At 39.4% G+C, this 24,943-nt stretch overlaps 1 protein-coding gene across 2 annotated transcripts in view; it reads right to left on the bottom strand.

Moving 5' to 3' along the window:
- WDR26 (WD repeat domain 26) overlaps positions 1–24,216 on the bottom strand; it is a 32,293-nt gene extending 8,077 nt beyond the window's left edge. The window contains exons 1-13 of one of the 2 annotated variants that reach the window (XM_031596412.2): positions 23,567–24,216; positions 22,263–22,362; positions 22,073–22,129; positions 15,427–15,563; positions 14,709–14,806; positions 13,785–13,941; positions 12,156–12,212; positions 8,537–8,675; positions 4,583–4,723; positions 3,051–3,170; positions 2,060–2,205; positions 1,456–1,534; positions 735–864 (exon numbers count right to left, since the gene is read on the bottom strand). In XM_031596412.2, coding sequence (XP_031452272.1) covers positions 735–864; positions 1,456–1,534; positions 2,060–2,205; positions 3,051–3,170; positions 4,583–4,723; positions 8,537–8,675; positions 12,156–12,212; positions 13,785–13,941; positions 14,709–14,806; positions 15,427–15,563; positions 22,073–22,129; positions 22,263–22,362; positions 23,567–23,916 — 1,711 coding nt within the window. In that variant the 5' untranslated portion in view covers positions 23,917–24,216. The remainder of the gene's footprint in view (positions 1–734; positions 865–1,455; positions 1,535–2,059; positions 2,206–3,050; positions 3,171–4,582; positions 4,724–8,536; positions 8,676–12,155; positions 12,213–13,784; positions 13,942–14,708; positions 14,807–15,426; positions 15,564–22,072; positions 22,130–22,262; positions 22,363–23,566) is intronic. The other variant, XM_031596421.2, reaches the window with a different exon arrangement.
- Between the last annotated feature and the right edge of the window lie 727 nt (positions 24,217–24,943).

Genomic DNA, 24,943 nt, shown 5'->3' with positions numbered 1-24,943 from the left:
TGCTGGTAGATAAGATTTTAGATGTATCTGCTGTTTTCTAAAAGAGGATATTAGTAATGTCCTGGTCCTATTTCCTAACATACATGAGTTACACAGTGATTATATTTCAAGTGTAATCCTTAGCCTGCACATAACCTCTGTGGGAGGTGATGGCATTACATCAGTGACAGAACTGAATCAATTCAAGACACAAGCCATTAATAATTTCTTTCCTTACCACAGAAAAGTTGAATAAAAACACATCACACAAAGCCTTTGATTGCCAAGGAGCCCTTTTAGAATATGTCAACAACTGCTTAATTTGAGACTACTCCTTTGTAATAAAGCTGGCAACTCTGACTGAAATTCAGATCACCTCACCACACCTGTACCTTCAACAGGCAAATGAGGCTGTTACTCTGTGGTAGTATTTCTGATTCAGGCCATAAGTGCATCATACCACAGAAAGAAAAAACCCTCAAGAACACCCCACCCACTTTTAATTAAAACTATTCAGATGCTTTAGAGGACAACACAATAAATTCATTGGTGCTTTCTCCTAGCACCATTCTCTCAAAAGATTCTTTCTGCTAGCACACAGTTATTTCTTGAAGTATGCTGTAGCCTTGGTGCTCCTCAGACTTATTTAATGAACCAACTGCTTGTTTTTAGAGATTACAGATGCTAACATTATAAAAGTAAGGTATAGGAAGGATACAGCGTTCCAGTTTTCTGTACAAAAGGGATGATGTTACCTTCGCTGCCACTTGCAATGAAGTCTTCATTATGACCCCCAAAACATGAGTGAATTGTGTAAAATCCTTGTGTAACTCCTTGATATTTCCTCACTAAAACTCTGTCTTGTAAGTCCCATAAGTGAACTCCCTGTGAATTAGAAGTACAGAAGATTTTTTGTTTTAAACCATTGGACATTACCCATTGTGTTCTTCTGAAACTTTATAAAAAGTTTAAATATGATGAAAGTGCACTACCTTCAGACAACTTTGGTAGTGTTACTAGATCAAGAGAGTAAAGATATTCTAAATTGCTAGCTTCAACTTCCTGGCTGTAGCACCTTCCATTTTGAAAACTATACTTAATCAAGGTCCCCAAACCAGAAATACATATATTTTAATTTAATCCCAACACCTCCTTCACTCACTCCCACATACGTCAACCTGCCACAATTCTTGCATTTTCTGGTTTCTCTGTGTTACTGCCAGATAATTACATTTAATAATACAATTTTCATTGTATTAAAGACTTGATTATAAATCAATTCAAAAACTCAGTCTCAAGGATAAGATTACCTTCTTGTCAGAGAATATTCATAAACGCAGTGTGACATTAAGGTCTTCATATTAAACTAAATACAACTAGTTAATATCAAATATTCCATTTTCCATCAAGATACTTAAAAGCAGTTAGTAGCTGCAAACAGATTATTTGCAATTCCATTTGTTGTCACAAACTCACCTGAGTTGCTACATTTAACAAAGCTAAGCGGCCATTTTTTGAAATAGTAAACGACATTATAGGGTGATCCTCTTGTACTCTGAAATTGAAAGATATCACAGTTAAGAGTATGCTTAACCAAATAATAATGCAACACCAAGACAAAGAGTACGTCCCATCTCTGCATTTCTATCAGCACAGAAAGACAGTGCTGAATTTGAATTTCTATTTGATATTTAGTATGTCTCTATGTCAATGCTAGCCAGGCCTGCAACAGTTTGTTAGTTTTCTTATGATAAATTCCAAGACTAAATGGACCTGAAGCCTCAAATGCAGCTCGTAACTTCAAAGCAGGATATATTCATATATGGATACACTATATATGTGAGGCAAGCACAACACAACAACAGAATTGTCAAAACATTGACAAGAAAACTCCAGTGCTTATGAAATTATTTCTAATACTTGACCTAATGCATCTAGCTGCAGTTGGAAATCACAAATTTTTATCCCATGTTATTCTCCATTTAATACAGAGAGCATTCCAAGAAGTTGTTTCTCATCCTGTCCCACACTTTCTCAGTCTTCTTCTCACAAGGCCAGGAATTCAAAACCTGGTACTTACATGTTCCTGTCTGTAAGATCCTCAAAGTTATAACCCCGAATTCGCTGGTGTGTGTCCGACGCTAAAACAGTTTTTCCATCACTCAAGCACCAAAGGCATTGTACTCTGACCCCTTCCCAGGAGTCAAGGAGATTACCATCTAAGTCCTGATCAGAATGAATAAATAGATAGATAAACAAGCTTTTAGGTTCAGATTTCTGGAGGAGTTATGCGACAAACATCTTTTCCACCTTCTGTTCACACAGCAGCTACAAAAAGCAATCTTACCATTTAATGAAGAGGACTTAATGATTTAGGACTTGGATTGGATTAACTGAAGACTTTTGTAACTATCTGTCCTGGAGAGGTGTGAATCCCCTTCTTTGCACATACCAAACCAGAAAAGAAGCAAGTACTTCATGTCAGGGAGCAATCTGCAAGCTCACTTGTGCAGTGAGTGAGGTCTGCATACAGCAGCATCATTCCGGACACCAAGTCAGATGACAAATAAGAGTATGGGTGAGACTGCAGAAGGCTATCTAAAAATTAACACTAAGTATGAAATGAGGGCTTCAAATTTCTGTTTACACTAAGCAATGACAGCATGCAAAAACTAGAAGACAACATATAAAATTCTGAGGAATAAACAAAATATATGGGCAAAGGCACTGCTTTTTAATGGTCTGTTTTCAACAGAAGCTATGACAAAAATTTCCAGCCCACAGATCCTCCCTTATGCAAGGTAATTGCTCTGTGAATGTGTTTGAGCCCTTCTAACTACTACATATAGATACAGAAATGCTGCTGAAATAGTAGCATCTGTGTATTGTACATACAGATTTCAGAGTACTTGAAGGGTTTTTTTTTTATATATAAAAGCTTATCTCTGAAGATTCACTTTTAATATATACACAAAAGAAAATTAAAAAAAAACCATCAAAACTCACATTGGACTGCGACAAAATGTTTCTTTCTAGCTTTGTTTTCAGTGTGACAGATACAGAGAACTTACACACTGATAGAACTGTCCACGCTGACCTCCTGTTACAAAACGTTTCCCATCAGGATTCCAGGCCACACTTGTTAAACTGTCTTCGTGAGATTGGCTCATCTTTGTCCTCAGCTCCCCAGTCTGGAAAACAAATACAGTAATGCCTGATACCAGCCAGGAGCACCCTCTCCCAAAATGATACTAATAACTTTATCTGATTTGCAGTAGCTGGCAGTACATAAATTTCAACACTTAATTTAAAAAAACAAAACAAAAGAAGCAAGCAGACAAACAAAAAAACCTTATGAATAATGCAATAAAAAGAGAGAGTTACCACAGCATCTCCAGCATTTCCTCAGACTTGACTTGAAGGAATTTATCATTTTGTCCCTCAGATCAAGAGGGGTGAAATAGTGGGTACATCAGACAACTGTGAGATTGCAGTTTAAAGAGGGGAACTCAACACAGAAGAAAGTGTAAGAGCAAGATACGCAAATATAAAATGAAACAAAACAAAACATGGGGAGTGAGAAGGCTACAGTAGAACAAAAGAAAACAGATGACAAGCCTGTGTTTAGTAAAAATATACATATATATATACATTCAAAACGTTTTCCTCACTAAGCTGAAGATCTTCACATCAAACTTCAGCTTTCATGCCTAGCTCATAACACTGCTGTTTCACAGGACAGAGAGCCAACGAATGGCTTACCATTGCCAAAACAGTAAGGGTTTCTCTCTACTCCCTCGTGCCAGCTCTAATGCTCTTCACTGAGCCAATTTACTTCACTGAGTCAATTAAATAAATTGAAACAGAACAAAAGTATTTCAAGGGTGGAAAAAAAAAAAACTTTTTTTTTTTTGGTTCCGAGGGAACTAAATTAGTTCAGAGTCTAAACAGTACAATAAAGACTATACAGCCTACAACTGAAGCCAGGGAAACTTTTGTATCAACTCAGCTGCCCATAAAAATCAACAGCAGAAAGGGGTTTTCAAAGTCCTGGAGAAAATAGCCAAATTCTGTCTTTCAGTCAGAAAATAGGGAAGTTTGAGTCTCTGTGAACCTTTCATTAGAACCACTGGGAGGGTGACACAAAACAACAAGAGACAAATTAAAAGATGCACACTACTTCTAAAATCTTCTGCAAATTATTTCTTTCCTTAGATTGTATTTCTGTCCTGTTTCTTTTGATTTCTGCTGTTCTTCTCTTCAGTAGCTCTCTATGGTCTTGTGGAATTGTGCAATCCCTTCTTAGAAATGAAGAGTCAGTCATCAGATACATCAGAATTGCTACACAGTCTCAGGCATTCAGACATGAACTCTATTTTCAGTTCTATACAAAATGAGTACAGAACTTGTTGGCTGTTTCCCAAATTAGGGAAAAAAAAGTTCAGTCTGTTTTCTTTATGCTCACACTTCTGTGCAGAAAGTTTGAAAAATTGATATCCTTCATGTTTAATAGATTTATATATATCTACACTAACATACCTTCTTTTAAAAAAGCTGCAAGCTGACCACAGTTTTATTTTTTATACTCTGAGTCACCACTTACTTGTACATTCCAGAGCCAAAGCTCAGAACAATCATCTGGGCCACAGGCAACAAGATAGTTGTCATCTGGACTCCAAGCAATATAAGAGACTCCATATGCATGACCTTCTAATGTCTTAAGTAGTTTTAGCTGGTGAGTATCCTGAAACAAGAGAGATTCTTTTAGGCAATACAAATGAGCTCCTACCAGATTTCATATATACAACATGTTCAAATACAGCATGGACACTTTGCTTTATGCAACTTGGCACAGGCATTTTATAAGTTCACTGTTCAAGTCATGTGAACAAGTTCTTACTAGAAAAGCAGTTGCTAATTTATAGAGTATGAACATCAGGCAAAAGCTTGTGCAAAAACAAAAGCCAAAAATGAAAAACAAGAACTCGTAGGTATTTGTTTCTAATCTTCCATGATTCTTCTGAATGTGGAATTCACAAAATGTCACGTTCAAAGTTTTATGTTACACAACACTCAATACTACAGAAACCTCACATGCCAAAACAAGTCCCTACCTCTACTGGAATACAGAAGTACAGTTATCCATATTTTATGGAATTACGTTACTTTCTTAAAAGCACAAACATGTTGGAAAACTGTTATATTTAAGCAGAATTAATAACCAAAACCCACATCGTTAAGTGGTTTTTTTTGTTTGTTTTTTTTGTGTTTTTTTTTTTTAATAACCTGAGTATATTTGTGCATTGCTCAAAAAAAGATTTCACAGAAATATATGTCTTTAAAAGCTCACAAGTGAGGATTTTCTTTTTCTCAGAAGTGCTGCCTACAACAAGCTCTGCATCCTTTCCACCAGACTGTGAATGAAGCATACTTTGTACACTCAGAGTTATCTTACATGAGCTTTATCTTACAACTGCTCTAATGCTGACTTGTCAAAGGAACTTGACTTTCAAACATCTTATGAGGATAAGTAGTACAATTAGACACTGAAAAAAATCATACATTAACTTCCGAATTACAGTAACATGCTGCATAGAATAGGTCTTGCTGAATTGCTTACAACAATTTTTGTGAAAGTTTCTTTGTTTGTCTGCTTTTTTCTGCTTTTGTTTGATTGGGGAGGGGGTTGTTTTTGCCTCGTACTTCTCTTCAAAATAAATCTCACTCGTTTGAAGGTGTTTGACTTCTCAAACTGTCCCATTTTCGCTTGTTTTAGCATTAGGCAGCAGAGCATCTCTTGACTTGGAATTCCAGAGAAAGAACATTATCAGAGAAAGAACCTGACATGGTCTGTTTTCTGGGATCAGCTGTGAGGGATTCAGCAACTCCATCAGCCTGAAGCTTTCGTCATTCTGCTGGCTAGAAAATGCCTCAAAAGAAAATGGGCTAAGAAGAATCTTCAAAGAACAGAAATAGCAGAAGCAAACGCACAGACTTTCTTAAAGCCTCTCCTATTTCATTCTGATCATTATTCCTGGTCTGCATTAGACACTGCCGGGTCTGTATCTGAACTGATCTGTAAAGGAACTGAGTCACATCTGACACCTCTCATCCTGGAGCTTGTCTGCAACTGCTGCAATTTTTTAATTTTTATTTTTATTTTTAACTAATCCCGTGGAAGGGTAGCCTGCCACTTCTACAGCATCTCATTTGAGAGGCAAGAGGAACAGAATGCGTATCATTTTTCCCTTATAATGATAGGAATTGTGGTTGTCGCTCTCCTACTGCTCTCATCCTTCTCTACAAATACAATAGGACTGCTATAATTTGTCTTGCTCTCACTATAACAGCAGGTATTTCAGGTAAATGTTCCCAAATTTACTCAGTTTGCTTTGCATCTATCACTGAAACAAATCTTAGCAATTCTACCGCTTACATATAACTTCCCAAATTTTTTGTTACGAAGAAGAAAAGACTATTCACCTATTAAGTTTGTAATGATTAAGTTCCTTGGCTGAGAAGTCAAACATCTGCCAACAGTTTTTAAGAAAGTGTACTAAAAAACAAGTTTCAGTAAGAAACAAGTTAAAGGCAAGCTCTGCCAGAGAAGATGCATTCAAGATGATGTCTAATGCTAGTGTTCTAGGGATTCTGCCACACTTTGCAATAGTCAAATAATGTATTCCACACTCAAATCTAGTTTACTCAAGGTATTATTTAATGCCGCTGAAAGAACACTGAAATGAGCAAATAAAAACAGAAGCATGGATTAAGACAGTTTAGATGATAAATAGATGGGTCTTAAAAGGAAGTTTAATACATTAGTACGGAAAAGAAACACATTTAGAATAGCGTGCCCCCATCACTGGCCCAGAATTGGACAGATTAGAATAATTTTATTTACAGGCAGATTAGAATAGTTTTATTTACGGCTTGAGAATCTGATTAAATTTATTACTCAAAAGACACTGTCAGCTGCTACAGGAAATGTGAAAAGTATGCTCTGGCAAATTTGAAATCAGAGTTATGTGGCTTCATGTTATTTAGAAGTCTACCTCCTTGAAAGGTTTTAAGAGGTTTTTTTTTCGCCACTTGTACTCAAATACAGAAAGCAGAACTCTACACAGCTTTTCTACTCTTTACTGAAGATTTTGTTCCCATAACAACCCACAAATCAAACTGTTCAGATAACCTAAAACACAATGTGTTTATTTGGTTAGGTAGCAATTCACTATGAAATGCATCATCAGAATGTTGTGAATTAAAAGCTGTCAAGTAACAAATCAACAGCAAAGCCATTTGATCCTCAATTTAATTGGAATTGCTGTTGATTTTTTTTTTTTAATTCAAAAATCACATTAAGCACAGAAGTCAGATTATGTTACTATATATCTCAGCTCAGAGCACATTGGATCCAGTAACATGACTAAAACAAAAGTTCTACACCTGAAAATTTGCTAATTTATAAGATGTATATAATTAGACACAATCAAAAGGTTGTAAGTTCTCCCATTATCTGAACATCAAAAAGGACTAAAAATATATAGCTTCTTAACTCAATGTGAGATTATAGAAAAAGATCAAATTCAGCTCTCAAATCCTACTGAAGTTTGTATGGGACCATAAAAACCTTTGATCTTCTGCTGAGCTTAACAGCCTGCAGACATGTTGTTAAGACCTGTAGGAATCTTATTTCTGATAGTGTTTTACAAGCATTAACAACTCCAGCTACTTGTGTGCATATATTAAAGTTTATTGACAGCCTTCAATTGTTATGAAAGATAGGAACATACTTTCATCCTATTTCTAAAAGACAGTAGTCTTGGATTCACTTAAACTTTTTATTTAGGTAAGAATAGATACAGGTAGGAAATACAAATCTTGTATCTGTTGGATATTTGATATAAGAAGGGTGGATCACATTTGATACAAACTAATAACGTGGCCTGTAAGGTAATGGCCGGGTACAGTTTCCCACATGAGTGGATTCTGCCAAGTGTTTAAATTGTCAGTTCAAACCAAGACAAAACAGAAACTAATGTGAAGTGATATAATAATGCAACTTTAAACATACACCATTTTATTACTCAGAAGTAATATGAGATGGACAGACTTAAACTCAAATGCAGCCACGGGTTAATTTAAGAGATTTAATCACATATATTAACGAGTCACTGAGAAGAAAGTGATTATCAATGCTGCCATGCTCCTTCCACTTTCACCCAATGCTTCTCAAAGCTTTCAAGCTAAGAAGCACCCTTGGAGGGCACTAGCAGGCTCTACTCAGCTGTGCTGGTTAAGGGGCACAAGGAGTTCCCATTCTAGCAGCCAACACTTCAGGCCCTACAGGCATTGGGTATTCAGGTGCCTTTACTAACTTAAACTGACTGTGATCTTCAGTTTTTTTACATCCTAGACAAATACCCTCCTCAGTGGGCTACAGTACATGCTAGTCTGTCTTAGAAAAAAAATCAAACCATTCTGGCAAAGAAGTGGATATATAGGGGAAAAAAAATAAAAAATCACATACATATTTTAACGTATGTTGCACACTTACTGGATCAACCTGCCATATAATAACAGTTGTATCCTTGGATCCTGTTGCTAGTTTAGTGCCATCATTGGAAAATTTACAGAACCACACTTCATTACAGTGCTCCGTTAGTATCTGCTGTGTATAGCAAGGGAACTGTTTCCTAGGGAAAAAAAAAGGGATGCATTAAGAAAAAAAAGAAAGCAGTAAAATATATATAAACAACAAGACAAAATCCAACCAGTCTTATAAAAATTAAGAATGTATTTAAGTGCCAGACCAGGTAAGTTAGACTAGTCTGAAAAAACTCAGAGTATCAAGTAATCATAACTAATTGTAGAGATAGTCTTATTACCCTCACATAATTCATTATGCTCCATATAACCTGGAATAAACCTAACCTCATTAGGACAGGAACAGCTTTTTTTACTGTACACTTCTGTGATATATAGATAACACTAGAGTCAGTCTCATTGAATCATGCATGAAGAATTTTATTAACATGCAAAATCTTTTAATGTATTTAATAGCCAGACCATGCAAGATACTTAAAAATAATTCTTAGAAGTTGAACAATAGAATAGTCTTTCTTGAACATGAGCTTGCAGTAAGTTGTGGGGTTTTCTTCATTGCATAGTATGTTTTTCATTTGTTTGTTTTACATTTTCCTTGTAGAGCACCACGTATAACTTTAAGCATAACATAACAGAATCACAGAATGGCTTGGTTTGAGAAGAACTCTGAAGTTCATCCACTTCCAATCCCCTGCCATGGGTAGGGTTGCAGACCAAGCTGTCCAAAGTCCCATCTAACCTGGCTTTGAATGCCAACAGCTTCTCTAGGCAGCCTGTACTAGGGCCTCATCATCCTCATTATGTTAGTAACGCTTTAAGTGTTCAACCCAAACAGGTTTCCCCTGACCAAAGCCACACTATTTCGTAATGCATTAAATGCTTATCAAACTAAATATTATATGATAAACTACAGAAAGGATCAAGCATTTCCTTAAAGCTAATATTTAATCTTCTAGTTACATTCTGAGGAGATGCTAACAGTCAAAATATTAAGATCAGGACACACATTGTTTCACTTCTTGCCCATTACATGAGAAATTGGGAGCTAGTCTAAAGTAAACACAGGCTTTTAGAGCAGATGACTGCTTATGTAAGTAATAATGCAGTTATGAAGTTCAGTGTTCAGATGCACTAAAAGTTAACACCTAACCATTAACACTTATTCCTGAACTACAGGTATCCTGGAGAGCATTAATCTTTCAGTGAGTTTTTATGGTGCCCAGCACAACAGGGCAACACAGCTCTAAAGGGATATGAAGTTACTACTCTAAAAACAATATCCTATGTGAATGCACAGCTGCACTCATTGCAAGAAAAAAAGCCAGCCTAAGAAGGGTCACTTCCTTACATTTGTATTTTAATATACAGTTGGTGGTAGCCAGGCTAGCCACACCCTGAAAAACTATTTTTTAAAGGAGAATTTTCTGATTAATATAATGACTGCATACTCTCCGTTCATTTCCTCCTATTAGAAGATGCATACTAATCTGTGTTTAAAGACCATTGAGCAACACTTAACCACCACACATCCCCTCATTTCCTGTTTTATGACAGGGGAGGATAACCACATTGTATATACATATACCTGTATCCATCTACCTTTAGTATGCCTAGTCACTTCTAATAGACTAACACAAGTCTATTCTGTATTGTTCTACCTTAAGCTGACCAAGAGCTGTCTAATTGCCACTGGAACAGCCCTGAGTCCAAGGTTAAAAGCTCCATCCATGGAAGATGACTCTGTCTTACTGAAGCTTAAAGGTCCTTACACAGACACCTGCACCAACAGCAAGAGCTAGGTTTCATTATTTAGCCATGTTGTAGTAAGTTAATATTTCTCCTCAGAGCAGCAGTTCCTTCTTGAAAATTAAAGATTCTTTATCCAGAATTCATACAAAGTAAAAAGAGTACTGCATCCCAGGACATCCATTTCAGCATATGCCACTAAAAGAAACACTACTAAAATACAAGCACTGTTTTTACAAAATTAAAACTCTGTGTGCTTTTCTTAAAGACACGAAGAAGCAGCAGCATAGTGCTGGAGTACACCATTTCCACAGAAAGGAAGCCTTGTGGTTACTAAAAAAGAAAGACTGAAAGCACAGACAATATCACTGCTGCAGACACATCCAATGTTGAAGGATGCTATCCACAATTCAGTTAGATCCAAGCTCTCTCAGAAGTCCCACCAAATGAAACAGAACCCAGCAAGATTTACTTCACAGACAAGCAATACATTAAATAATGCTGCAGTTATTCAATAGTTTCTTGTCTACATAATGAGATGCTATTTTAACTCAAACTGTTTTGCTTTTTGTTTCCTTACAAGTTGTTCTGTTCAGCACAACATACTTCAGTCATGTTGTTCACATATTGAAATAAAGTTATCCACTGTTGCATGTACAGAATCCTAAAGTTAACTACTACTAGCAGCTACTTTTCACTGTATGTAGAATGAAAGATTTATTCTTCAGCTTCTACAAGAGTTCTTTTTCAAAAAAGCTGCATTAGCCTAGTAAAAGCATGCAGAAATGCAACAGCATTCATTTTTCTTGGGTTTTACTGTGAATTCAGACTTAAATGTATTAACATGAAACCTAGAAAATTCCAGGGGAAAACGAAAACCACCTAAAGGCTTTCCAGGTAAATATAAGTAAATATTCATACACATAAACACAAGGGATGCTCCAAAAGTAATGCCTCCTATTTTATTATGTTGGCTCATGACATCAGAGACAGGTGGTGGTGGTGGTCTGGCAGTAGAGGGGGAACCTTCCCACCCATATTCCATTACATTTTGTTGCTGTGCAACAGATGGCAGCAGAGGGACACTCTGACACAATGGCATCTGACATGGAAGGGCATATGGAGCAAAGGAGTGTGACCAATTTCCTCCATGCAGAAAAAAAAACTGAGGCCACTGACATTTATCAATGCTTGCTGAACATTTATGGAGACCAAACAGTGAATAACAGCACAGTGAGGTGGTGCACGGTGCATTTCAGCAGTCGTAACAGCAAGGTGAAAGACAAGCCACATTTTAGACAGCCAGACTTTAATGAGTGCAGCATGCAGGCTCTTGTTCAACACTGGCAAAAATGCATAACTCATGGAGGTGACTGCGCTGACAAATAACATTTTGTAGCTGGGAATTCGCTGTATCAAATAGTGTTACTGTGCTCTTTGTGTCTGTTGTAAATAAACAGAAGGCATTACTTCCCGAGTGACCCACGTACGGAAGTGATCATCCCCCTCCAAGAGCATCTATTATCAAAATAGAATGCACAGTAAGACTCCACGTATCACCTTCACTCCCAGCAGTTTCCTCTCTTACCACTTGCTCTCGTGAAGTTATTAAGATTTAGTCGAACATTCTACCCATTAGTGCACTTTTAAGCATGCTTACTTAAAGTATTGCCAGAAGTCCAAAACATTAGTTCCAACTAAAAAAGGAAAGTTGTCAGTGTTTCATTATTTAGCTATTACAGTACTTAAGTTGTCTAAACTATTAGACTACTGTTGCATCTGTCAGTTTAATCAAATTTTGGCTTCCACTGTCTTTAACTCACCTCATTATGCCCAAGCATTGCAGCATGTACAGCGTATCACATACTGATCTCAGACCCCTGCAATAGGTAGTTACAACAGGTTGAGTTGAGGACAGAATGGAAGCCTTTATTTTGAAGAGCTTTTGTTGCTTTTTTCTTTTTCTTTTTTTTTTTTTTAATAAATATTATTTTGGACAAACTTTCATGTCAGCAAGTAGATTCAGATCAGTGGAACTGGAGTCCACATTTGTCACATGGTACCTAGTGCTATCTAGTCCACCTTCACGTTCTTTATAGTTGACTTTAAGGCTTGATTAAACACACTGAACTCTTCTACAGAAGATCTACTGCTATTTATGGGCTTGTGAAAAGACTAAACCACTCTGCTAGTTTGTTTTTAAGACTCACTTCTGAAGTAGGGAAAGCCACAATTCCTTTATCTGATCATTTCCGATAGCTCTTAAAATGACAACAGTCAAAAGTCCATGCACATGAGAAACTACTAAAACAATGTGATGCAGCAGACAGAAAGTGTAACAACAGTCTAAAAACACTTACTTGAAGAAAGTACAGTTATATTAATTTTAAAACCTTAAGATGGTTACAAGCAAGTACTATGAAAGTCTGTATCTTTCAAAACAGATTCTAAGCATTCAAAGCAGCTGAGTTCATAAAATCTCTAAAAGCAAGTTCATCAGATAGTACTTAACTTTTCAGATGAACTAACCTTGACACAAAGAAAGTCTCACGTAAGCCCAAATTTTAGCCCACTACATGAAAGAAAAGAAATGAAAAAAGAAAAACATAGAAGGGTACCGTCTATAGGCTGCATTTTGCAGGTGTTCTAGCCCTCATTCCTGTATTACAGCAGTTTTCTAAAAAAACTACACTGAATTTTTAGATCCTTGGCCAAGTCTTCAGTACATAAAGAAAGCCAGTCAAATTAGACATTTGTTAAAATAAATTAAAATACACCACACCAAGATCCTCTTGCTTCTGTCTAGAGTACGGCATTTTAAAGATTCAGAAGCAGCACCAATATGCACATAGAAGAGATTCTCAGTTTTACCACTTTATTAAGAATTATTTTCCCAAACTTTTTTTTATTCATATTAGATATTAAACAAGTGTATACTGCATATTTCAGCTCCCTTACCTGTAAGTCTTAGAAGCACCTTATCGCTCACCATTAAAAGCTAAAAGTTGACTTTATTTAGTGTGCTTCAGTAGGCTTTCTGCATCCCAGTAAGCTTGAAGACAGAGTCTAATTAATGTACTAGTGATAGCCTACTTAAAACATGGCAGTCATGTATTGACTAATAAACAGAATGGCTGCCCAAAGTTATGAAGCAACAAGTAGCTAAGGCTTAGCATAACAACACATCCTACTCATATCTACCCAAATACAATTTAAAAGTTTCAATATGGTTCCATTGCCTCATATCCAGCTACCAAAGCCTTCCATACATGCAACGAACGTATCCAGTTCCACCTCCTACCATTCAATTTATAAAACCTGTCTTTTCCCAGAAGCGTTAAACACATTAGAATCATTTTCACAATCCTGAAAACAGTAGGCACAATTAAGTTACTTTAAGAAACACAGAGAAGATATTGCCATCCATCTTACAAGCAGAAAGGGCTTCTTACCTACTACAAACGTGATCTATAAGCAGCGAGACAGAATCTAGATTACTATCTAGTTTGGTATTATGATATAGGCACCGGTCCCGTTGTAGTTCCACAGCCTGACGCAGCAGGTTCTGTAAACGCCTTGGAGGAAGCATCACTGATGGGGGTAGGTATGCTATTAAAAAAAATTGTTGAAAAATACATATGTCAGAACCAAGTTAAAAGTAAAAGCATTTGTTGATTTGGGTGGTTTTGGAAGAAACTTCAGTGAATAAAGCATAAAGCTGCAGAAAAAGAGTGCATACAGCTTGTAACTCCAGATGTATACCTGTAAACATGGCAAGAACGAGTCTCCGGAAAGCAGAGCTGCATGCAAGATATTTACAGCTATAGTATATGCTGTCTTGGCAAGCAAACATCATTTACACAAGCTCACTCACAACCCAGTACTTAACAAAATGTCAGATTATAATGCAGCATCAGGTGGGCTCATCTGAGAAATTCTCAATTAAGACTACCAAAATGAAGAATACAATGTATCAGAAGTGCAAAAATCCATGGTGTTACAAAAGCCACAAGAAACCAGAAGAGAAACTGAAATCCACGGGACAGTTTGAGATCACTATTAACTACTGCTGGTATTCACAGTGGTTCTAGGACAGTTTAAACCTCTCACTATAGCTGGCATTTACAAATCAAACTTCCCCCTGATGCAGTGGAGGAACTCATCCCTAAATTACATTATTAATGCATGCAATAGAACTAAGTAATGAGAGCTAAAGATTAGCTATAAAAGATCAAAACCTAGAGGCACATAAAGAACTACAAGAAAACCAACAATTGGTAAATGCAGTTAGAATGAATTTCCTGGGATATATGGCTACATAATATGCATTTGATCTACAGAGGTGGAAATAAACTCTAAACATTCAAACATCTTACTCTGGAGTTTGTCCAAAAGTTTAGATCTGGAAGCTGTTCCTTTCCCTTCCCACTCTGCTTTTGCACGCAGGTCTTCTGCATGGCTACACATCAGATACCTGTTTAAAAACAAACAACAAACAAACAAACAAAACACACACACCAACAGACCTCTTTCTGGAATCATTCTTCCCACTTTTAAGCATGATATATAACATTCTTAATTTCAGAATATACGGTCTGGAAGCAAGTTACTTAAGCTTAGACTGGTAGGAACAAAGGCAAAGAATACAGACATATTTCAGAACAGACACCTACAAATTGTCAATAGATAAGAAAACAAAAAAGAGCCCCAAGAGGGTTGTTTTCAGAAAGGTAAAAATACCTTATTTTCATCTAAGAACAATCTAGACTAAATTCACCAACTTGGGCATTTTTTTTTTTTTAGTTACAAGATAAGAGACCAATAATTCTCAAGATCAAATGAACATACATGCATATGTATTTGCTTGGGTTCCAGTACAAAAATTGTATCAAGTTACTCGCATGTATCTAAAAATATAACATTATCTACTGAATGCTTTTTCTTCACTCACCGCTTTAGATAGTACATCTCACTACAGATTATTTATCAAAAGGATAATAGCTTCAATGCAGTTTGAGCTTACAAAGTCAGTACAATCTACCATAAAAGCTACAGCATTTCTTCAAAAAGTCCTTTCAAAGTCCAAGCACTTACCCACTGAGGACATGAATGCGTTCTGTATTATATTTCAGAGGCGTCAGTTCACAGCGTAGAACTTGAAGTGCCTCCAGGACCTTGCCATCCTCCAGGTACTCCAGGTACTTCTGCTGCAGCAGCAAAAACTTCATCCTCTGACATGACAGAAAGCAGCAGTCAGGGGAAAAAGGTTGACTGAAGTTTCAGAAAACGTTTGAGCCTAAACAGAACAGTAGAAACCATTCTACTATACCCTTCAGAAACACAGCTATATCTAATGTTTCATCACTCAATTTCTTTTTGCTGGATTTTCAACAACACTGTTGCAATTAAGTTATTGATGTAGGCATCTTCCTACCTCCTTTCTCAGATCCCCCCTTCAACTTGCCTCCATTTCATATTCACATTCTTTTCAGTCACAGTTCTTCCAACCCTGAATTAGAGAGGCTTCCCAATCTTAAAAGCCCAAGAAAAAAGAAAAGCTCAAGAAAAAAGCCTAAAAGCAACTAATCACATACTACAGACCACATGACAGCACAGAACACAAGAAGCCAACTTGAAAAGTTCTCATACTGCTTACAAAGGAGCTGACATGGATTGTTTGCATAGCTGCGTAACATATGGCAATAAAAAAAACTGACACTGCCTGAGGTCTTGTTTTGTAGTACCACATTCAGTTGTTTTCCTTGGGTGTTTGATCAATTTTCAAGAGTACAGGACAAAAATAAATAACAGTTTCCTAAATTTAGGAATCACTTTTTAATTCTTGTTCTTTCATCATTTTCCTTTCACCTTCTCCAGGTTTTTTTTTTTTGCTGTTTTGTTTTTAAGTAAACAATCAACCCTACTACTCTAACAAGTAATGTATGTGGAGTTAAAAAACAGTAGGCATTTCTTTAGAAACTTACAGTTATACCAAATTCTTAGACAGTTTGACCAATCCTGGACAAAACTATTCAATGTTTGCACATCTTTATTACTGCCAGCACTTATCAGACGGATAAGAGGTCTCCAGTCATCAGGTTAAAGAGGAAAACTTACATTCCTACACATCAGTGAAAAACAAAATAAAAATCACGCGTAGCAAGTCTTATTTGCTTTTCTAAGGAATACACCACAAATTTAACCACCAGCTTCCTTTGCTTTGTCAGATCTCAAGCACCACCTCACTATTTTCATGCACATATTTGGTCAATGTTTACTTGTTAGTTTCAGACAGACTGCTGGCCTCCTTAAGGAAAGGGATAATTGGGAAGTTTAAGATATCTCTATCCTATTAAAGCTTATGCAGAAGTTTAAGGTTTCAAATCTCTAAAGTCTTAGCTAGAAAACAAAGCAGTTTTAACTTCCAGAGACTTTCAGTTCTGCAAAAGAATAACATTTCCATATACAGTGCTATATCATCATCATAAAGCTTTGTGAAGCCTCAACTGTCTATTGTCTTGTATGCGAAGGGCATGCCTGTATTACATCCCCTAAGAGCTCTTCAGTTTGTTTGGATTTGGAATCATTGGAACAAAATATGAAAATAGAGCATTGCTGTACAGTTGTCTTTTTTCCTCCAGGTACAACAGTTCCTTTCTGTGTTTGGGTGATATGTAGAGAACCAACCAACAAAAACAATAGCCAAAACCCAAACCCAACCTCAGTGGTTGCTCCCATACACTAGGCCAGCAGGCCTCATGCTGTTTGCTTACTCAGCAGCAGCAGGGGGGTTAGGAGTTTCCTCTCCCAGCTGTGCACATGCTCAGATGGAGGCATGAAGGAGCTTGGCTAGTAGTCACAAACCATTTTTTTCACTCCTCTTCGTCACCTCACGCTGATGATCAGTAACAGGTAAAAATAGTCTGATGTTTCCAGTTTATAACAAAAACTATAATTCCTTCAACTCTTCCTCTCTAGGTCACTGCATATAGTATTTATTCATTTCTTGTTATCTCTCTCTTAAATGGAATAAGGGTATCTGTATTTAATTACTCTTTTCTTCTCTACTTTTAGAGAGTAACGTGTTAATTTCATTTCTTCAGAGGAGAGAAAACATTTTATACAGACAGACACACAAAATCCCTAAAACCATTTTTTGCAGTGCCAATTTCAACAACGCCATGAAACTGTTACAGGAACATTACCATGCAGAATACTGTTGCCAAGTCATCCACAGAAGTGTAATTTCAGTTTTGGTTTAGAAAATACAATTCCCAAGTAGGATCATCAGTGCCAGTCGCACATTTGGAGTATTGGGAATACAAAACATTCAGAACAATGTAGTGTAGTGTAGACTTCTGCTATTGCTAAAATAATGGAGAATCAGAATAAAAGACAAACGGCTTCACATTGCTAAAATACTGACAGCAGAAAGGCAGAGACTGAAGTGTTAATAGAAAACTATTATATCTAAGCTAATAAACGCTCCAGAACTTACCCTACTGCATACACAAACAATACCATGAATATAGCCTCCTCAAGGCAGAAGGATTCCAGTGACATCATCCTTTCAGGTATCTTTTTTTTTGTGTGTGTGTGCTTGTATCAAAACACTCCTTCCCACTATTTATTTTTGTGCAACTCCTGGCTCTTGCCTGACAAACATTTCACTGAATAACTTAGTTTTGTCTTCCCTTTCTCTCAGCTACTTTCATATGCCCTACAAGAGCTAATTACTTCCAATACAATCTTCTCAGGGTAGATAAGACCACTTTGAGCATAACAGCTTTTCTAGAGCCTAAACAATCACTTCTGTGAAGAAAAGAGAACTGTTTGGAACATAGACAACTGTAGCTCAAAGGCAGAAATCCCACCATTTAACTCAATGAATCTAAAACTGATCAGGTGCAGTGCACTCACAAGTACAACTTACTCATTTTCCATATTCTTTAGCTGCCTTATGAAAAATGGAAATGAAAATTACTATAATTTGAGTTATACCGCATAGAATATAACGGAAGTGCCTGGAATTTGTTGCTACCATTTCAGTGTTTGTAATGGAAATTCAACATCATTACATTTTTTACTGTTGAAGAATTTCAATCCGCACACTACCACCACTTAAGATTATAGCAAATGACAGAAAAGTTTCTTCAGTCTACAAAAAACATCGAAGAGTCTCAATACAACAGTTTTATCATAGCAGCTGACTGTTCTCCTTCATTTAGCACCCTCTCACCCTGTTTTTCAACTCTACAGTCAGGATGAAGATGAAGTATATTACTTCTGTTTCTAGAGGTTATTATTTAAGTACAGGCTGGGCCTCTGGTCATCCTGAGGGAAAACACAGACGTTCAATAGGACTAGAGTTGCTGGTTTTGTTTGTTTTGTTTGAAGAAAGCAAAACCAGAGTATGTACACTCAAACTACAGCCTTTATTTACTAACATTCATGTTTAGCAGAAAAGCCCGTTGCAGAATCTAAAATTCTAGGAAGCCTGACATGCAGCATGATTCACCAGCACAAACTAAAGGTTAAAACAACTGAAGATGACACAACAAGTATCCTGCTGTAGTCGAGAAAATAAGATTTTTCTGATCACTGGTTACAGTAGTAAATCTTCAGTAGTTTAAAGACCAGAATGCATAAGAACATAATTTTAAAGTTTTGCTAGTATTTTTTACCTGCATATCTTAACAAGTCTACTGTACTAAGAGCCTATGGTTCAAAATACTGAAAGAACTCTTCTTTGAAATGAAAAAAGGTAACCAGAAGACATGTTGAAGTGATCACCTGATGTTTCAACACACATTCTCAACACAGTAGCTATCTACTTACAGGCCTGCAGCACTAAGCCCCTGGTTTCCATGACTTTTATCTTTAGCACTCAGACAATCTTGTGAAACCACAACGCTAATAAATAAAAACAGTTAACAACATCCAAAACTTGAACGTAAGACCTGATAATGTAAAGATCTGAATATTTTCTGCCCTACAGAATTGAACTAGGATTTGAACTGTATCAAATCATGTCACTTAAATAGAGCTCACCTCTCAATGCAAGAGAGCTGCCACACAAGCAGGTGGAGCACTTCACTGACACAAGTCAGTAACTTTCTATGTTGTATTTCTAGGCTGTATACTTTCAGAACTTGGAGAAAACTCAAGTAAATGGCAAAAAAGTAAAGTGCACAACTGTGAAGTATATTCTAGATTAAAACTATAGACATACAGGATATCTAGATTCTCTCCCACATTCAGATGGTTCCCCAAGATAGATGTTAAAATATGCCTGAATAGCTCAAAACTAAGCAAAATGTTGGGCTAACTAGGAACTGATATTTTTTAAGTGCTACCCAAGGAAAAAAATAAATTATTATGCCTGAGTCAAGTCTGAAGTTTGTCTCAAGACAGCTGTATCGTACATGCTGGAAAAGTAAACATGGCTAATCGCATGCTATACTGCTAATATACAGCACTCAGTTGTGTTGATGCAAACAGAAATAAATAGCAGACTGTCTTCTCCTCATCCACATCCTCCCCATTCAACATCCACAAGTAGCTTTTAAAAACACATCTGAAGTTTACAAATGAAGATCAGCCATTTCATCTTCAGTGTTTTCAACTGTAGAATCTACAGCACTTTAAAGAAATCAGCAATTAAAACAGGAATAGAGTTTTTAAAGTACATCATAACCCCTTTACTGAACAGACATTTCAAAAGCAGTTACATATCCCCATTATTTTGACAAGGTCATATTGAGAGACAAGAAAAAAAAACAAGGAAAAAACAAAGAAAACACACACACACAAAATATGCATCCTAATTTTTTATATACTGTGTCATCTAAACTTTAGGTCCTCATTCTTCTTGTATGCATGCATTGAGTCACACTGTATGAGTAACAGATCAGAATTCAAACCTAAAAAATCTCATTTTCTGTTTTTGAATAGTTACCTGCAGCATCATCTTGTTTGCACTCTCCTTAATCAAGACATCTATCATTTCTATTAGCCCTCACTTCGCTGCAGTCTGGAACAGCTACGGAGCCAAAGCATCTCTCCTTACCTGTAACGGCCTTCTACTAGGTTTCCAGTTGCTGGCAGCACTAACTCCTACCCAGCCTCTCACCCACATAAAAATAAAAAATGGGGAAAGAAGGGCATGAAGATGGAGAGAATTGTACTTATCCTTGCAAACTATCATTGTCTTATGAAGAAAGACATCTAATATTTAGAAGTTATCTGTTTTAAATTAGATGAAATTTAGACACAGGAGAACAACTTATTTCTTTTTTTTTTTTTTTTTGGGTAACAGTCTACATCAGTTATTTGTATTGTAACCAGTTTTACTGAAGCAGTTAAACATAAACATTAAAGAACAGAGGCATGCTTTCAAAGATTATCAAAATAGCAGAAGACAAGCTTCCCTTTTCCCTCTCTCAAATTAATTTTGCCTGAGAAGTACAGTAATGACAGACACTTAAAACCTCTCAACTCCCAGAGATGAGAAACACTTTAATAGTATGAAGAAACTTTATAATTTCTGAAGGGAGAAACAAGAAAATTTGCTTCAAATGATCACATTCACATTCTCATGCAGCAGTTTCAAACTTTCAGCGCTTACAGACAATCAAAAACTGCATGCAATGCTCTCAAGTATTTGAAGAATAGAGCTGCATTTTCTCAAGTCTGAAAAGGGAGAAACTGAACAACTGGTCTAACTAAGAACTGTCACGTTTTGGCCAGATCAATAGAGCAGAATGTCAACTTCTCTTAAAAATTCTCCTATGTTTTGCTAAACATCTGTTTTTCCTACTTCACTTCCTGTTCTCTTTCTTTCCCTCCCCCACTGGGCAGGAAATTGTCTTGACAACAAATGAATCAGCTAGAAGTAGAGCTAAGCAGCCATCAGCTGATTCTTCACTGTTTACAGTCACAGGCACTTCAAAAAGCACTGCCACTTTTCTTCTCCCTAAGTGACTCTGGTTGTCCTAACTTCATTTCATTAGAATAAACATTTAAGCGCAACAGAACAGGCAGTCATTTTTGATCTCAAAATAGAAAAAGAGAGCCAAGAAACTCTTTTCTCAAAGTAACTGAAATCATAACAACAGACATTGTAATTGTCAAGTCAGAGGATCTGCAAACGTCTATTTCTAGGTTCATCTTTGAAAAAAGCCAGCCAAAGAGAAAAAGCTCCAAATAAAATCCCAAACAGCAATACAAATACATTTGCTCTTTAGAAGCCATCTGGAAAAGCAACAGTATTGTTCATGTTCTATAGCAGCCTCTATATTCCCGGGATGTGCTATGACAATGCCAACTCTACATTTGCGTTACTGCATCTTTACTTCCAAATTTTTCTTTCCTTAAGAGGAACCTAACTCCAATAAATACAATTGTGAGAAGGATTCCAAGTTTGAAATCAGTATTCAACACAGGCAATTTCCATGGAAACAGACCTATTTAGGCCTGTTAAAGGATCTATATTTCATCAGTTAAATATACTTAACAACATTTAAATATTCACTAAAACAAATACTAGGCTTAATATTTGGTGTTTCCCATCTCATATTCTAGAAAAGAGTGAAAAGATTAGTACATTTTGAGATAGCATGCAAGCTGCTTAAATGACAAAGAAAATAAGAACTATGGACAACTAACTCCATAGTGAAAGATCATTCTATTTAACTAGCCCAATCATACAGCTCTGAAAGAGTTCAAGTGTGCCTCTTACCACAATTGCATGCGGAGAATGCACTAAGGCCTTAAGTTCATTCAGGTCGTTCTCTGCCTGCAGAAATCGGCATAAGAAAAAAAACAAACAAACAAAAAAAGAAGTATATAAGGAGGGTGGATTTTGAATTCTCTCATAGATACTATAAATTTAAACAGTGGTTAATACAGTCCTAGAAGCCCTACGTTACCTTATCCCATTCTCCTTCCATGACATGATTGCGGAATTTGGTAGCAGAAGGATGTTCTAAACGACATCCTGACTCTTGCATGAGAAGATCAACAGTCTGGCTGCAGGAGAGATACAGTGTAAAAAAACCTGACCAGTTTCACCCTCACAAATATACCGCCTGCTACGATAACAGTTAACCACATTTAAAAGTAACTTTATTAAAGTAAGAAGACTACCACCAGATTCAGAGGCTTGTCCAAAAGGTTATCTCAGTTGCCTGAGACGTGTAAACAGCTGCCTATGTCTAAAACAAGCAGTCAATTAGCTTGAGAGCTTCACTGAAGTACCATGAAGGATGTGACTTACCAGCCACCAAACAGCCAGCCCTGCATAGGAGATAGCCTTCATGAAGGAAGAGACAGACTACAGCTGTTAGCCACTGGCTGTCAACCCCTGCCCCCCCCTCCCTGCCTCCCATAAACGAGCACAGAGCTATCCACATCTGCAACAGGCCTGTATTAAAAGACCGGCTCCTTAAAATATAATAAACAAACTCACGGTCCTGCAGCCCTCCCCCCTTTACACTAAAAATAGCTTATTTACTGTGGTGCCGTCTATGAACAGTCACGAGTTGTCTGTTGCTGTAAACTTGCCTCTTGTGTCAGGGGCAGTTCATTTAGCGTGCTAAGTTCTTTATAATTGACCCGGCCCACTGTGTTTTGAAGACTTGTTTTGCAGTAGCTACGCGAAGGCTTCGCAGGGCTCCTATTCCAGAATCACGATGCGGTGGTTTGAGCCTTGCTCACAAAGCAAACGTCGCGATTAAATTCTCGGATTCGCCTTCCTTCCGTGTAAAATTATTTCCCCTCTTCTGATTTTAAGAGAGTGTCAGCGCGCTTGCTCCTAGCCTACATCAAAACACGGGGCTGACACCTTTGCCATCGGCGGGGACGAAGGCTCGGCAGCGGAACACAACGGCCCGTTTCAGCCGAGTTCGGTTGCGGCCAGCAGACAAGGGAAATCTTGGAGCTCATCTGCGAGAAGCCTCCCCCCACGCCCAGCCGCGGGCTCCATTACGCGCGCCCGATAACTTCTCCCCCGCTAACACGTTGCTATCGATCCACCTTATCGGCGAGCGGCCCGGCTTCCATATTGCCGTCCCTTCCCGAACCGCCCCGGCCCGCCGAGCGGAGCGGCACGGGGAGCACGACGCGGTCGGGCTCCGTTTTCGCCAGCCCTCGGCGCTGCCCCGGCACTCGCCTCCCCGGTCCGCAGAGGGCCCATCCCCGGCCGCCTTCCCCTCCTTCCCCCGCCGCCACTTACTTGAGGCCCAGGCCGTGGAGGTGCTGCCCGATCAGCCGGATCACGTCCTCGTCGGACTGCGAGAGCCGCTTCTTCTTCTTCAGGGCGCTGCCGCCGCCGCCCCCCAGCTCCGCGGCGGCCGTGCCGGGGCCCCCGGCGGCGGGCACCCCGTTGTTGACGCTGAGGCCGCCGGGGCTGCCGCCGCCGCTGTTGGCCGAGGGCAGCAGCCCGTTGGCGTGGGCCAGCTGCTCGCCGGCGGCCGTGCCCGCCGAGGCCTCGCCGTTCTGGGCGCCCAGACAGCCCAGCTCCGGGCCCTGCGGCGGCTGCTGCTGCTGCTGCTGCTGGCCCCCTCCTGCCCCGTTGGCCTGCATGGCGCCGCTGCCGCCGCTGCTCGTGCTGCTGCCGCTGCCTCGGAGCGGGGCGGCGGCGGGGGCGAGCCCGGCGGGGAGCGAGGGGGACTGGGACGAGGTGAGGCCTGCTCTGCCCGCGGAAGCCCCGGGCTCTCCTGCTCCCTCCGCCGCCGCCGCCGGGGAGGCCCGGGCTTTCTTCCGCGGGGGCGGGGAGGCTCCGCCGGTGTCCGAGTCGGAGGAGGAGGAAGCGGAGGCCAGAGTTTCCTCGCCGAGAGCGGCCGTGGTGGGAAGCCGGGGGGGCGAGGAGGGGGGTGGGGGGGGGGGAGGCGGGGGGCGGCGGGGGTGAGGGGAGGCGGAGCGGGGCCCTGCGCCCCCGGGGGTCCCGGAGGCAGCGCCGCCGCCCGCTCGGGGCTCCCTCTGGCGATGGCGGCCGCCGCTGCCTCGAGCCCCCGCCCGGCAGCCCCGGGCGCCCGGCCTGCTCCGCTCGCTGCCCGCTGGGTTTGTCTTCTCTCAGCCCAGCTGCAGCCTAATGGAGTCCGGGCCGGGACGTCACAGGAAATTCCTATACTGCCCCCTACACACACTTCCGCCGCCCGGGGCTGGGGGTGGGGGACGGGCCCTATGGGGGACGGGGTGCCGCCGGGGCAGACCTCGCCGCCGCGCTCAGGGCCTCTCGGGCGGCCTCTGAGGGGGCGTGGGCCGGGGTCCCTCGGCTCCTCTGTGAGGGCTGTAGGTGTCCGGGCGCTGTGTGTGCGCTGTGCCCGCTGCTGTCAGCCCTGCCGTGCGCGTCTGGAGCTGAGAGGTGTGAAGGTGTGGGTGCTTGGTGTGAGTGAGGCCTTGATCCCGTCACGGTGGGCCATCCTCGTCACACAGAGGGATGGAGAAGGACTGCTGGGATTTCCTGAAGAAAGCTGGGTTTTTCTTAGAATTATTAGGTCCCATCTTGAGGACTGCATCTAGATCCGGGACCCCCCAACTCAGAAAAGATGTGGAGCTGTTGGAGAGGGCCCAGAGGAGGCCACAAAGGTGATCAGAGGGCTGGAGCACC

The sequence above is a fragment of the Phasianus colchicus genome, chromosome 2, assembly GCF_987193195.1.
Source record: "Phasianus colchicus chromosome 2, bPhaCol1.hap1.1, whole genome shotgun sequence".
Classification (NCBI taxonomy): Eukaryota; Metazoa; Chordata; class Aves; order Galliformes; family Phasianidae; genus Phasianus; species Phasianus colchicus.
This window is presented reverse-complemented; position numbering and strand designations above follow the sequence as displayed.